The sequence below is a fragment of the Antechinus flavipes genome, chromosome 2, assembly GCF_016432865.1.
Source record: "Antechinus flavipes isolate AdamAnt ecotype Samford, QLD, Australia chromosome 2, AdamAnt_v2, whole genome shotgun sequence".
NCBI classification, from domain to species: Eukaryota; Metazoa; Chordata; class Mammalia; order Dasyuromorphia; family Dasyuridae; genus Antechinus; species Antechinus flavipes.
The window spans coordinates 467558574-467574409 of record NC_067399.1 but is presented as its reverse complement, the minus strand read 5'-3'; the positions used below and the strand labels follow the sequence as shown (position 1 = coordinate 467574409).

The 15836-nt window shown below is 34.1% G+C and overlaps 1 protein-coding gene across 3 annotated transcripts in view; it reads left to right on the top strand.

Annotated features, from left to right (window-relative positions):
- GOLGA1 (golgin A1) overlaps positions 1-15836 on the top strand; it is a 60015-nt gene that overhangs the window by 27097 nt on the left and 17082 nt on the right. For all 3 annotated transcript variants that reach the window (XM_051979631.1, XM_051979630.1, XM_051979633.1), the window contains 7 exons: positions 4960-5085; positions 5980-6075; positions 6544-6639; positions 6731-6826; positions 7578-7727; positions 8307-8402; positions 15042-15131. In XM_051979631.1, the coding sequence (XP_051835591.1) occupies positions 4960-5085; positions 5980-6075; positions 6544-6639; positions 6731-6826; positions 7578-7727; positions 8307-8402; positions 15042-15131 (750 nt within the window). The remainder of the gene's footprint in view (positions 1-4959; positions 5086-5979; positions 6076-6543; positions 6640-6730; positions 6827-7577; positions 7728-8306; positions 8403-15041; positions 15132-15836) is intronic.

Below are 15836 nucleotides of genomic sequence, written 5' to 3'. Positions count from 1 at the left end.
ATTTTTGATGATACTAATTTAGTTTTCTTCTTTTAAAAAATAAATCAACTGTCAATAAAAAGTTATTTAAATAAATAAATAAATGAATGAATCAAATTAGCCAGTGGCTTATCTGTTTTACTATATGTTTTTTTTTTTAAACAACAACAAAAACCAAAACAGTTCCTAGTTTTTTATTCAATTTTTTTCAGCTTTCAGTTTTGCTAATATTTTCTTTGATTTTCAGAATTTTTATTTTGTTATTTAATTGGGAAGTTTAGTTTGTTGTTTTTCTAATTTTTTTTAGTTACATACCCAATTTTTTAATCTTTTCTTTTTTTTTTTTGCTATAAGAAATTGGAGATACAGAATTTCCCCAAAGTTTTGCTTTGACTGCATCCCACAAATTGTTGTTTTTTATTGTCATTTTCTTTAGTGATATTGGTTATTTCTGTGGTTTGTTCTTTGACCCACCCATTCTTTAGAAATTATTTTTAATCTGTTTCAAAAGACTTCTTGTTAAGTGTAAATTTTTTTTGGCATTATGTTTAACAAGAGACATTGAATATTTTTGCTTTTCTGCATTTGTTTGTAAAGTTTTTATGCTGTAATACACGGTCAGTTTTTGTGAAGGTGCCTTGTACAACTGAGAAATAGAAATACTGTTTTCTATTCTCATTCAGTATTTTATATGTACAAAACTTTTCATATTTAACTATTCTAAAATTCTATTCATCTCCTTAACTTCTGTGTTGCTTATTTTATGATTAGATTCATTTTGGTCTGAGAGGGGTGTATTGAAGCCCTTAATTAAACAGTTGAGAAAATTGAGTCCCAGAACAATAAAATGGCTTGCCCAAGGTAGCACAAGCGATGAGCAACAGAATAAGTCTTCTGCTTTATTTTTCCACTATCCTTACCTTCCCCTAAACTGTTTCATTTGATTTTCACAAAAGGCCTTTCTTCAAATTTGCAGATAAGTATGATTGTAGCAAGGCTCTTGTTATAAGAATTGTAACAGATCTTATTTCTATAGCACCCTAAAGTCTTTTATCAATGTGTACAGCAAAAAAGCTGTTTCAGTTAGTTTAAAAATTAATCTCACTTTATAGACGGAAACTGAAGTTTGTGGAGGTAAATTGATTTGTCAAGGTAAATAGAAACAATAAGTGTTATAACTTTAGGATTCTTAAGCTCAGTATTACTCCTTGTATGCAACAGTTGGTAACTTATTTTACTAAGTTTAACTTCCATCAACTTTAACTTCCTCATATACAATTTTATTTATACCTCTCATATATACTTAGAATAACCAGTGTGATTGTCCTAAATATATTTTTTATATCTTCTCTACTACTATTAAGAATAGGAATAGTTACTGACAATATGTAGGTTTGTTTTGTTTTGTTTTTTAAGATTTACATGTTATCTCATAACAATTCTATGAGGGTAGGTTGTGTTAATAGTATTATCCCCATTTTACATATGAAGAAATGGACATTGAAAGAGGATAAGTGAATTAATTGCATATGGTCACATAATTAGAGGTGTCAGAAGTGGGATTTGAACCCAAGTATCTCCTGATTCCTAATTTTGGCATCTTTTCTACTACGCCATTGCACTTCTACAATCCTCTGTGAAAGTTCTTTAGGATAGGGATTAGTTTATGCTATGGTTATAAACTGCTTTACACAGAAGCATTTAACAAATGCTTATTGGATATAATTAAATTGGTGGTAGATGGAAACTGAAGGGATGTTATCAGACCAAGGCAGTTATCTGGTTTAGTTAGCTATTGATGATATAATAATTGGTTGTAGTTGGAGGAAAAATTGGATTTTTCATAGTCTTGTTTCTTGTTAGCCAAATAGAACAGTCTAAGTAAATGTAATATTTAGAGGCATTTTCTTTTTCTTTTAAAAATATTTTTATTATGTTCTGAATTTAATAAATGATATGATCACAGATTAGATGAGAATATTGTGTGGGGTTTTGTCTGCTTTTGCATTTTGGTCTTTATTAGAACTATTACCTAGAAAATTGCTTTGCTTAGACCATTCTAGGTGACAATCATGCTTATATTTGCATTAGAGCTTCTTTTTAATATCTCAATTATTGACTTATTCATTATTCTCTCTTTCTGAAGTGGTTAGCAAAACAAACTTTACTTACTTAATATTGGAAATTACTAAGCCAGTTGGGTCTAAATACCAAACATTTCACATTGTATGACTAAAGTTTACTCAGTGTTTGGGTCTGCTTGAGTACTTACATTTCCTTTATATGAAATTGCTGAAATCAAAGCTGAGAGCCACCATCAAGAGCTCACAGAATCATAGTTCTAAGGAACTTTAGGTCATCCTACCCAATCTATGCTAAAATAAGAATTCCTTCTACAATGTCTCTGATACATAAACCTGAAGTTAGAATTGTGATATGTCCTAAGTATAGTTCTCTATAACTCTTTTATCACTATTTCTAAGGAATACGTCATTGATGTGATTGATCACTGATAGCACTAAACTTTCAGCTGTGCTTTTGTACACTATTAAATTTCACTAAACTGATTGGGGTTCATCTTAGATTATTACAAAAAATGTGAATTTTTAAATTTTACATGTAATAGATTTCAATATATACTTCACTATTATATTAAATATTCAAGCAGCCTGAATACACATGCGGCTCACTTTTCCTTTATTTATTTATTTATCTGTTCATTTATTTATTTATTTATTTATTTTGATAGCTTTTTATTGACAGAACCCATGCCAGGGTAATTTTTTTTACAACATTATCCCTTGCACTTGCTTCTGTTCTGATTTGTCCCCTCCCTCCCTCCACCCCCTCTTCTAGATGGCAAGCAGTCCTATACATGTTAAATATGTTGCAGTATATCCTAGATATAATATATGTTTGCAGAACCGAACAGTTCTCTTGTTGCACAGGGAGAATTGGATTCAGAAGATAAAAATAACCCGGGAAGAAAAACAAAGATGCAAATAGTTTATAATCATTTCCCAGTGTTCTTTCTTTGGATGTGGCTGCTTCTGTCCATCATTTATCAATTGAAACTCAGTTAGGTCTCTTTGTCAAGAAATCCACTTCCATCAGAAAACATCCTCATACAGTATCATTGTTGAAGTGTATAATGATCTCCTGGTTCTGCTCATTTCACTTAGCATCAGTTCATGTAAGTCTCTCCAAGCCTCTCTGTATTCATCCTGCTGGTCATTTCTTACAGAACAATAATATTCTATAACATTCATATATCACAATTTACCCAGCCATTCTCCAATTGATGGGCATCCATTCAATTTCCAGTTTCTAAGCCACTACAAACAGGGCTGCTACAAACATTTTGGTACGTACAGGTCCCTTTCCCTTCTTTAGTATTTCTTTGGGATATAAGCCCAGTAGTAACACTGCTGGATCAAAAAGTATGCACAGTTTGATAACTTTTTGGGCATAATTTCAGATTGTTCTCCAGAATGGCTGGATTCGTTCACAACTCCACCAACAATGCATCGGTGTCCCAGTTTTTCCTCCAACATTCATCATTATTTTTTCCTGTCTTCTTAGCCAATCTGACAGGTGTGTAGTGGTTTCTCAGAGTTGTCTTAATCTGCATTTCTCAGGTCAATAGTGATTTGGAACACTCTTTCATATGAGTGGTAATAGTTTCAATTTCATTATCTGAAAATTGTTCATATCCTTTGACCATTTATCAATTGGAGAATGGCTTGATTTCTTATAAATTTGAGTCAATTATATATTTTAGAAATGAGGCCTTTATCAGAACCTTTAATTGTGAAGATGTTTTCCCAGTTTGTTGCTTCCCTTCTAATCTTGTTTGCATTCGTTTTGTTTGTACAAAGGATTTTTAATTTGATATAATCAAAATTTTCTATTTTGTGATCAGTAATGGTCTCAAATTCATCTTTCGTCACAAATTTCTTCCTCCTCCACAAGTCTGAGAGATAAACTATCCTATGTTCCTCTAATTTATTTATAATCTCGTTTTTTATGTCTAAATCATGGACTCATTTTGATCTTATCTTGGTATACGGTGTTAAGTGTGGGTCCGTGCCTAATTTCTGCCGTACTAATTTCCAGTTATCCCAGCAGTTTTTATCAAATAATAAATTCTTATCCCAAAAGTTAGGATCTTTGGGTTTGTCAAACACTAGATTGCTATAGTTCACTATTCTTTCTTGTGAACCTAACCTTTTCCACTGATCAACTAATCTATTTCTTAGCCAATAACAAATGATTTTGGTGAATGCTGCTTTATAATGTAATTTTAGATCAGGTACAGTAGGCCACCTTCATTTGATTTTTTTTTTTCATTAATTCCCTTGAGATTCTCGACTTTTTATTGTTCCATATGAATTTTGTTGTTATTTTTTCTAGATCATTAAAATATTTTCTTGGAAGTCTGATTGGTATAGCATTAAATAAATAGATTAGTTTAGGGAGTATTGTCATCTTTATTATATTCACTCGGCCTATCCAAGTGTGGCTCACTTTTCAAAAAACTCAGTCTGCTTTAGGAGAGTCTTAAGCCCTTAGGTATTTTTAATTAAATGAAGACAAACCTCAGGACATAGGCTCAACAGTTCAAGTGCTACTAATCTTGATTATTACAACATAGATAATATAATTAAAATGAGTTCTAATTCAAGAAAACATTTAGTTCTTTTAAAGAATAGTAGTGAGCATCCGTCCAGCTTCCTGGCTAATTTCCAACTTAGGTAATTGCATTACTACTTCTAAGAATTCCCATTGCTTTAAGTGGGGAGAAAGCTGTGGTTAACTCTGACCTAAGCCTTCTCTTAGTTTTGAGAATATGGGGTCAAGTGAAGGATTTCCTAGTCTAACATGAAGTAAGGAATTAATCTTTGGGGATTTGAATTGAATTCTGAAGAATTTTTGTGTCAAGAGACACTTAAGAAAGTGAACATCACTTTTTTATAACAGGCTGCTGTCAAAGCTGAAGAAAGAGAAAAACTCATTGAACATTTGCAGGAAAAAGTTTCATCCCTGGAGAAAAGACTAGAAGGAAACTTGTCAGATGAGGAACAAGTACAGGAACTACTTAAGGAGGTAATCCCCTGGTTAGTCAAAATAAAACAGTGATGAAATGGGAGTTTTCCTCCACCTTTTTTCTGTTGAATATTTACCTTACCCATTCTTTCAAGCTCAAGTCTTATAATTTCTTCTTCATGACTTTTCGTGTGGCCTCCCTCAGCCCCAGTGAGCCTACATTTTAGGATGGGGCTCTGTTATTCCCAAGCTTCCTGAGGCAGGGACAGTTAAATGACTTGCCCAGTACTATGTAGCCAGGATGTGACTTTTGTCAGTAATGACTTCAACCCAATGGTGGCTTTCCATCATTACACTAATCTGACTGACTCAATCTATTACACTATCCTGTACTATCAAGTGTTAATAGTTACTGGCCTTTTTGTTACATCATCTACTAGAATCTAATATCTACAAAGGGCAAGAAATTTAGTATTTCTTCCAATATTCTGGTATATGGAAATTGTAAAGTTTCTCATCTGTTTTTGAATTTGAATTCTGCTATTTCATAGAATTTTAGAATTGAAAGAACACATCAAGAAAGAAAGTTTTTAGATTTACTGTTCTCATAAGAGGAAATCTCATTGACCATCAGTCATCCTCAAATGACAAGGCTTCTCCCAGGAACTAAAGCACTTTTCCCTCCACTTGTAAGAAATAGCTATGATTTGATGAGATGCACTTTACAAATAGTAATATACTCATCATTCTGTACTACTTGGAGAATCCTCTCTCTACTACTTCTCTCTTCTCCTTCTCCTTCCTTTGTGTTCTTGTGTAGGTAAATAGTTATGGATGTGGAATTATGTTAAGAAAAAGTTATGCTGCAGGTTAACTAGGCCTAGTTTGCAGAATACCATAGAGAGTGACCCTTAATAGTGTTGGGTATTGCTTTTCTTTTTTCAATTCTTTCAGAAAACTATTGCAGAACAGAAATTGGATGATACAAGACAGCAACTGTTGGCTGCTAGAACCAGTCAAGCTGAAACAGTTAGCCTGCTAGAGACCCAGGTACTTTTTTCATTATGTCTGTGTATTGGAAGTGCTTTATGTATGAAACAGTGTGTCTCTGTGACAAAAACTGAATTATAAATCTCTTGGAATTATAAATTCAGGAATGCTTTTCCATATAATTGTTTTTAGTAGCATGGTATAAGTGATTCAGTGAATAGTATCATCTGGTCCCTTCAAGATTAAAGGGATTTAAGTGATGAGTCTAGTACAATAGCCAGATTTAACAGATCAAGAAACTGAGGCCCAGGGAGGGGAAGTAGTGTGCCCATAATCACACAGCAATTAAGTATGGATCATATTCAGCATTACTGACGTCAGCCTCTGAAACAGAACCTTACTATGTTCAGTGTGATGCATGCCAGGCACCTGAAGAGATCCTTCCTTTAGTGGAATTAGCTGCTATGCTTGGGTTCTCCATCCTTTACTTCTCTCAATTGAAAATATTTCTTCTTGTTTTATTTCTAGATCACAAACCTGTATAGTCAAGTAACTGACAGCCAAGCATTACTTCGTGAGAAAGAAGAATTTATAAAAGGATTCAGAGAAAGCAGTCTTAGTCAGGTGAAATTCAAGCCTGTGAACTGGCATTCTTCTCTTATCGTGTCTGCATTTGTTGAATAGGGAAGAGTATTTCTTTTCTTTCCCCATTTAGGTAAAAGAACTTGAGGAAATGCTGCAAATTTCAGATGAGAAGCTCAAGAAAAGCAATGAAATAATGATTGAGAAAGAAGCACAGATTCAGAGGCTTGTAAGTGTTCTCTGATGTTTTCATTTGCTGGCAAAAAGGGGGTTTGTTGTGTTTCAGGAGGTGGACTTTCTGGTTTGGATCAATTAGGAAGCATCATATCTTGATCCTGACTTTATTCTATGATTATTCCTGTCATTTGACACACACTCAGATTTCTATAATTCATAGCTTTGTGCCTCTTGAGTGCTTTTTTTTCCCCTTGTGACATGCCAAGAGTATTGGATGTGACTACATGAGTGGGATGACAGCTTATTTCTATAGAAAGACTAGATCTTCTATAAGATCCTGGGGAAGGATCTCTCTTCCCCTCCCCCTTCCTCCCCTTAAAAAATCAGCTCATGATAATGAATTTCTCTGCACTCAACAAATCTGATCTGAACATGGCAGTAATACCAACTTGTTATCAAGATACGCTAGCCTTAGAGAACCTAGAGAACCTCTTGTGCTATGAGAAGGGCTTCACTGGATTTGTTTTGAAGAGAAATGTATGATCTAATATAAAGTACTCTGGATTTACTGCTGAGGGAGATTTACTGCCAAGGGTTTGAATCCCATCTCTGATATTAACTAGTCATGTGGCTATGAGAAAGTCAGTATCTCTAAGTCTCAGTCTCATCTGTAAAATGGAAATAATAGCTATAGTACCTGCTTCCTAGGTAAAATTACTTTGCAGAACTTTAAATTGGTGCATCTCTGCTAACAAATTATTAACTAGGTAATAATAAAAAAATTTTTTTTGGGTTTTGAGCAGTCCAGTTTGACAGAAGAAAGCAATAAACTGCAACAGCACATCTTGGTCCTGGAGCAGAAGAATGTAGAGCAGGAAAACCGACTAGAGGCTGAAATAGCTGCCCTTCAGAAAGCTCGAGAGTCTGACAAAACAGCAGCAAGTCACCAGATAGTAAGTGGAGGAAAGTGTTTGACACAAGGATATTGTGATTACCAAGGCACTCCCTTTCTAAGTCCAAGAAGCTAAACATAAAAAGGACACACAAAATGTGGTTTTTATAATTGTTTCCATGTGGGTAAGGAAAGTCATTTTCTTAGTTGCAGTCTTTTTTTTTTTTTTTTAAGCAGCAGTTTGTAAATGTTTTGAATGGGAGAGAGAGTTTTAAAATATTTCAGATTATAATGCCTAAATTTCCTTTCTCTTCATATCCAAAATGTATTGGTTCTTTACTCTTATTCTCTTAAGACACCTTCTTTGTCCCCTCTCCACCTTGTCTTTGCTTCTTATTCCTTTTTTTTTTTTTTTTTTTTTTTGGTGAACTCAGCTTCTAGCTAGCTGTCTATTGTTCTTTTCTTTGTTCCTTACCTTCCTCCATCCACTGTATCTTAGAGATAATCCTATAATGACTTCTTTTTGTAAAATGCCTGTTTGAAGGTCCCCCTAGTTAAAGGACTAGTAACTTGAATATTGTGCAGATATATAACCCTTTAAAACTTTTTTCTTTTAATACTTATTCTTTCACATTTTCAGCAACTGCTAAAAGAAGAAAATGCAAACCTTAAAGAAAATAGAAACGAATATGAAAATTCTTTAGAAGCCCACAAGCTTGAGCTAAAGAAATTGAAGGTATTTACAATTAAATGAGGATACTTCCAGCAATGTGAATCGTTTTGAAAAGTTATCAGCCTTTATGGCAGAAAGAATTCTGGGCTCAGAATCACAGAACAATGATTCAAATACTTATCATTATTTCTGTGACCCTGAATAGGTCATTTAAGCCTCACTTTCTTCTTTGATAAAATGAAGGAGTTAAGTTGTCTCTGTTTCTAACATTTGTGTTTTAAAGCCCTGTGCATCTAATATTCTTTGATTCTTTGGTCCCTTTTAGGTCTAATTTGTGATTCTACAAAAAAGCAAGTAGTGCAAGCTTTAGCTTAATCTGTTGTTTCTAAAAACTTAAATATACTCCTTATGCCTTTTACTGGTAAAAGTTTCTTCTGTAACATACAGTGTAGCATTTGCCTTTAATACTTCTAACCCAAAGTATTGGGTGGTGTCTCTGTCAGAGTACTCAGTGTCTCTGATCACATCCTGCCCTTTTCTGCTTCTTTGCTTTTATTCAGACAATTCCCCATTCCTGATATGAACTCTTCCATCCCTCCTTCCCACTTGGCTGGTGAAAATCTTCTCTTCCTTCATAGTCCAGGGCTACTTCATTCATTAAGCTTTCCTTCATTCCTTCCCAACTAGAAATGTTTCCCTCCTTCAGATTTCTTGAGCCATACCATGTGACGCCTTCTATGCACTTAGTACATTCTAACTTATATTGAGTAAGGCATGTCATGCCCTTCCAGTAGAACATAAGTTGCTTGAAGGTAGCATCTGTGTTTGTATCCTATGTTTTATCATAGAAACACTTAATATTTATTGAATTGAATTAAGTTAAAGTAATCCTGTTGAATCACCCTTGTGTTATTTCTCCCAATTAGAATCATAACAATAATCGCTAGCATTTAGAAAGGGTTTTAAGATTTTCAAAGCACTCTACCTGTTATTCATTTGATCCTCAGAATGACACAGCTATATAAGTGACATCAGATTTGAATTTAGTACAGCAAAGGAATGTTTAAAATGTTCTTTTTTAAAAATGCCACTAAAAACTATAAAACTGTGGTCAAAGAGTGATGCAGTCTCTCAAGGTTTTATGTCATTTTCCTTATGTAGAGTCAGTGTTTTGCCAAAATGGTGTCTCTTCCATCTTGACCTTTCCCTAAGAATATAAATTTCTTATTACTTAAAGCTGGAATGGGACTTGAAAATCATCCGACTCCTTAATTTTACAAAGGAGAAAACTGAAGCTTAGAAAGGAAAGGTAACCTCCCCAAAGTCATACAAATCGTAAGCAGAAGTGACAGGATTCAGTGCCAGGTCCAACTTTTGTGTCCTTTCCATTTTATCATACTGGAATAGAAGAGTACTATTACAAGGAGTCAAAGATTTCTTTGGTTAATTTCAACTAAACATGTCCACAATTCTTCAATAATATGCAAGAAGGATAATTTCTTTTAGAGCATGATTCCTAAAGTAGTTTGAGCATAAATTGGTTTGACCAAAATATACTGGTTTTGAGCTGATATAAAGAAATATATGTGATAAAACGACCATTCCAGGGCTTTGTAGTTATTGATCTGCAATGACTGGCAAAAATAATCACAAAGCTAAACTTAATGGGCTTGATAAATTTTTTATTCCTCCTTATTTGGTCAAACTGTTGTCAAAAAGTAATAAATTTTGTCTCAGGTTTTCATGAAATTTTCCTATTTACCTGACAATGTCTTGGGTGGTACAGTGGAAAAAGAACACTAGATTTGTAGTCAGAGAGATCCTGGGTTTGAATCTCAGACACTGGGCCAGTCATTTAATCTCTCTGTTCTTGATTTTCCTTATCATGAGAAAATTGGCCAAATCAAAAAAAAAAAAAGATCCTGGGGAAGGGCATTACTATTGGATAAAAGTTTCTGAAAAATGGCAGAAATTAGGTGAAGATCAATTACTCACTCCATATAGCAAGAGAAACTCCAGATGGATACATAACCTAGATGTGAAAGATAGCCTTTTTTTCCCTTGTCCAGGATTCCATATTTAATTAATTTTTTTGTTTGTTTTTACTTGAAAGTATTTTTTTTTAGTTACATGTAAATATAGTTTTCAGCATTCATTTTTTTAAAATTTTATTTAATAATAACTTTATATTGACAGAATCCATGCCAGGGTAATTTTTTTACAACATTATCCCTTGCACTCGTTTTTGTTCCGATTTTTCCCCTCCCTTCCTCCACCCCCTCCCCTAGATGGCAAGCAATCCTACATATGTTAGATATGTTGCAGTATATCCTAGATACAATATATATTTGCAGAACCGAACAGTTCTCTTGTTGCACAGGGAGAATTGGATTCAGAAGGTAAAAATAACCCGGGAAGAAAAACAAAGATGCAGATAGTTCACATTCGTTTCCCAGTGTTCTTTCTTTGGGTGTAGCTGCTTCTGTCCATCATTTATCAATTGAAACTCAGTTAGGTCTCTTTGTCAAAGAAGTCCACTTCCATCAGAATACATCCTCATACAATATCGTTGTCGAAGTGTATAATGATCTCCTGGTTCTGCTCATTTCACTTAGCATCAGTTCACATAGGTCTCGCCAAGCCTCTCTGTATTCATCCTGCTGGTCATTTCTTACAGAACAATAATATTCCATAACATTCATATACCACAATTTATCCAGCCATTCTCCAATTGATGGGCATCCAATTCAATTTCCAGTTTCTAGCCACTACAAACAGGGCTGCCACAAACATTTTGGCACATACAGGTCCCTTTCCCTTCTTTAGTATTTCTTTGGGATATAAACCCAGTAGAAACACTTCAGCATTCATTTTTATAAAATTTTGAGTTTCACATTTTTTTCTCCTCAAGACAGCAAACAGTCTGATATAGGTTATATATGTACAATCATTTTAAATGCTTCCTTATTAATCATCATTTTTTTAAAGTTTTCTGTGAAAGAAAAATCACAACAAAGGGGAAAAAACCCCAAGAAAGAAAAAGCAAACAAAATGTGAAAATACTACACTTTCAATCCACATTCATTCTCCATAGTTCTTTCTCTGAATGTGAATGACATTTTTCATTGGAATTGTCTTGGATCACCATATTGATGAGAAGAGCTAAATCTATCATAGTTAATCTTACAATTACTGTGTACATTGTTTTGGTTCTGCTCCCTTCATTTAGCATCAGTTCATTTAAGTCTTTCCATGCTTTTCTGAAAGCAGAATAATATCCCATTACATTCATATAACATAACTTATTCAGTCATTCCCCAACTGATGAACATCCACTCATTCCAATTCTTTGCCACCACAAAAAGAACTGCTAATAAACATTTTTGTACACATGGCTCTTTTTCTCTCTTTAATGTTCTCTTTGGGATCTAGACCCATTAGTGGCACTGGTGAATCAAAAGGTATGTGCAGATTTATAACCCTTTGTGTGACGATTGCGCTAGCACCCAGGATACCCCAGAATCAACTGGAGTCAGGATAAGCAAAAGTCCTTTGTCTTTATTCTTGGTCTTTAGGGGTAGAAGTGAAGGGGATGGAAGTAGAATCTCCACAACCATCTTCTTCCTTGTCCGCAGCGAAAGTGACCCTGGCTAGTCTTACTCCACCCCCTAGTCCCTCCTACAATCCTCTGTATACACCAATCATTGAACCAGCATAGGATAGCAAGAAGGACCATTTTCCAAGCACATGCCCATAGAGTTTTGTCCAATCGGGAGTTAGCCTCAAGTGCTCAGCTGTCCTGACCTCAGTGCAACAACTCAAGAGTTTCAGCTCTCTACACCTTTGGGCATAGTTCCAAATTATTCTCCAGAATGGCTAGGTCAGTTCACAATTCCACCAAAAATGCATTAGTGTTTCACCATATCTCTTCAATATTTATCATTATCTTTTCCTGTCATCTTAGCTAAGCTAGAAGTGTGTAGTGTTGTCTTAACTTGCATTTTTTTAATCAATAGTGATTTAGAGCATTTTTTCAAATGAGTATAAATGGTTTTAATTTATCTGAAAATTGTTCATATCCTTTGACCATTTATCAGTTGGAGAATGGCTTATAGTCTTATAAATTTGACTCAATATTTTACAAATGAAGTCCTTATCGAAAACATTGGCTATAAAAATTGTCTCCCAGAGTCAGCTAGATGGCGCAGTAGATAGAGCACCAGCCCTGAAGTTTGGAAGACCTCAATTCAAATCTGGTCTCAGAAACTTAACACTTCCTAGCTGTGTGACTCTGGGCAAGTCACTTAACCCCAATTGCCTTAACCAAAAAAAATATATATATATATATATTGTTCCCCAGATTTCTGTTTTTCTTCTAATCTTGGCTCCATTGGTTTTGTTTGTGCAAACCTTTTTTAATATAATGTAATCAAAATTATCCATTTTGTATGAAAGGTAACAAATTAAAAGAAGGAAGAACTTTTTGAATCAATGGCTAAGGCAGAGTTTATGATCAAACAAGGGATAGAAAGGATCATCGATAAATATTTTACATAAACAGATTTAGTATAGTTAAAATAAGAGAAGGAAAATAGGCAATCAAGAAAAATCCTCTGCAACAAGTTCTCCAAGATATACAAGAAACTCATTCAAATTTTAAAGAAAAGCCATTATTTTTTTCTCTTTGACTATAGGTAAATGGTCAAAAGATATGGATAGTTTTCAAAAGAAGAAATCTACATTATCAACAGCTATATTAAAAGAAAAGTTTTCCAAATGACTAATAATTATAGAAATGTAAAGTGGAATAACTTAAAACTTCTACTTCAAATCCCATCAGATTGGCAAAATGACAGGAAGATGACATGCTTGAGGGATTTTGGGAAAACAGGCATATTAATTCATTATTGATGGAACTATGAATTTGTCTAATCATTCAGAACCATGCAATGTTCTAGCCCCAAATGTTACTAAACATACAGCTAAAGCTCTTGATAAATGCTTATTGACTCAAATTGCATACTTTGACTCAAGGATATTGCTATTAGGCGTATATAAGGACTTATATGTTCAAGAATATTTCTGGAAGTACTGGCAAGGAACTGAAAATTAATGGGGAAACCATTAGTTCCATAAAAAATTAGGAAAAGATTGATTTCAAAGACGCTTCAAAAGTCTTATATTAACTAATACAGAATAAAATGAACAGAACCAGTAGTTGAACAATAACAACAATGTAATGAAAAATTACTTTGAAAGACTTAACCCTCATCAATTTAATCATTATCTTAAAGGAAGAGGACTCTATGAAATGTGATGTAAAAAGAGGAAGTGCATTGTGGGCATTTGGACAAAGATATCACAATACCAATGATGAATATTATCCATCTACTGACTAGGGATAATGAAAGAAAGGTTCAGAATGAGACATGCATTTTTGGACATGACCAATGTGAGAATTTGTTTTTCTTGACAATACCAATTTGTCAGAAAGATTTTACTTTTCTTTTTTTTAAATCGGGGAGGAGGAAGCAAAAGAGGAAGAAAAGCTTTCCCAACAAATAAAAAAGTCCAGAAGAAATCTGTTTTGGAAATTTTGCATATTAAGTTTATTGTGTGTTTAAAAAGAAGAGAAAGGACAAAATTGACCTTTTGAATGTTCCTTATATGCAATATTCTTCTCCATTTTAGTGTCTTTGCACTGGTTGTACCGTATACCTAGAATATGACTACCTCTGCCTCAACTACTATTGCCTTTCCTCCTATATTTTGTATAATTTATATTTATTGAGATTATATAATAGAGATTTGTACAATTCTTACCTATTCTACAATGTACTGTAATATGGAAATTTGGTATTTATTAGGTTTTCTGCAAAAGATGGTACTTAAGATTACACATATTTAACCTATATTGGATTGCTTGCTGGCTTGGGGAGGAGGGAGACAAATTTGGAACACAAAGTCTTAACAAAAATAAATATTGAAAGCTATCCTTATACCTACTTAGGAAAATAAAATGCTAATGTGGGGGGACAAAAGATGGTGCTTAAGCTGTGTCATAAAGGAAAAAAGCAATTCTGAGGCCAGGATAAGGAGGAATGGCCTTTGCAAAGGCACAAAAATGAGAGATGAACTGGTCTGTGCAGGGGATTGCCTAATGCTAGAGGGAATCATGTCCAATGAGCCTAAAAGGGTAGTTTAGGGCCAGGTTGGGTAGTTTTAAAAGCTAAATAAAGGAGTTTATATTTTATTCTAAAGGCTATAATGAGACATTGGAGTAGATTCAGTAGAAGAGTCACATGGTTAGATCTCTGTTTAAGGAAAATTACTTCCATTATAGAAAATTTTCCCATAGAAGGTTCCTTAAATGCTTCTCTTAGTGGTAGCTCAATGGTATTCCTAGAGATAGGGATCCTAGAGATTATCTAGTCCAATTCCTTCCTTTTAAAGATAGGAAACTGGGGTTTACCAAAAAAAATGTTTTGCTAAATCACTTGGTAGTATCCAACTCTGCTTCCCTGCCTCAAAATCCATTGTTTGTTAAGATTTTTTTTTCTCTGCTAAGTGATATAGAAATCTGATCCTTTGATCTCATGCACTATGTTGCTATGTTTAGTAATAAATTGATATGTAATAGCCAAAGGGATGTGAACCAGAATTTTAGTATTAAAAATCTCATGAGTGTACTTTGATTTGTAGGAAGAATGGGGTCAGAGGGAAACTGTTAGTGTGGAAATTGCCAAGGCATTGGAAGAAACCCGGAAACAAAAGGAAGATCTTCAACAGCAGGTTTGTCTAGTAGTGGCTACTTGTTCAGATCACTGCTGCTTCTTTAGCATTCCTATGATAAAGTGCTTCACAGCATTTTGTCTGTCAAAAATTTAGATGACTAATAAAGGCATTTTCAGCTGTAGGAGTTAGGTCCACTAAGTATTTGTGCTTCATTATTTATTTGCTACTTATCTCAGATTTAGAAGGATATGGAAGAAGGTCACAAAAATGCTATAACTTATTTATGTAATACTATTTACTAAAGGAGATTATCTTGCGTGAACATTATTGCAATATTCTAAGAGAACTAAGACTGTAGGTTTTACTACTTCTATTCATTGCTGTAGTTCATCCCCTCTTAGCCAACAGTTCCATAGAATGCTGTTGCCCAAAAAATTCATTATCATCTACTAACCAAGGACTGTTCTTGATTGAAGCTTTTTCAGTATATCAGTAACTACCCTGAGGCATTCTTTACTTGCATAGCTTTCAAGAACACAGGGACATCTCTGTGCCTTGATGGAGCATTGAAGGAAATGCTTCAGTAGATACTACTGCTTAACAGTCACCATTTCATTTCAGCATCTGGTCTCATGTTCATTATTGAAGGATCATTGGATTGTCTTATAAAATTATCACACATAGTTGCTATTGATGTCTGCATTATTGAGCCTTTAAGAAATGGATTCTTGCAAGCTAATGCCCAGAAATTCAAGCTAGGAT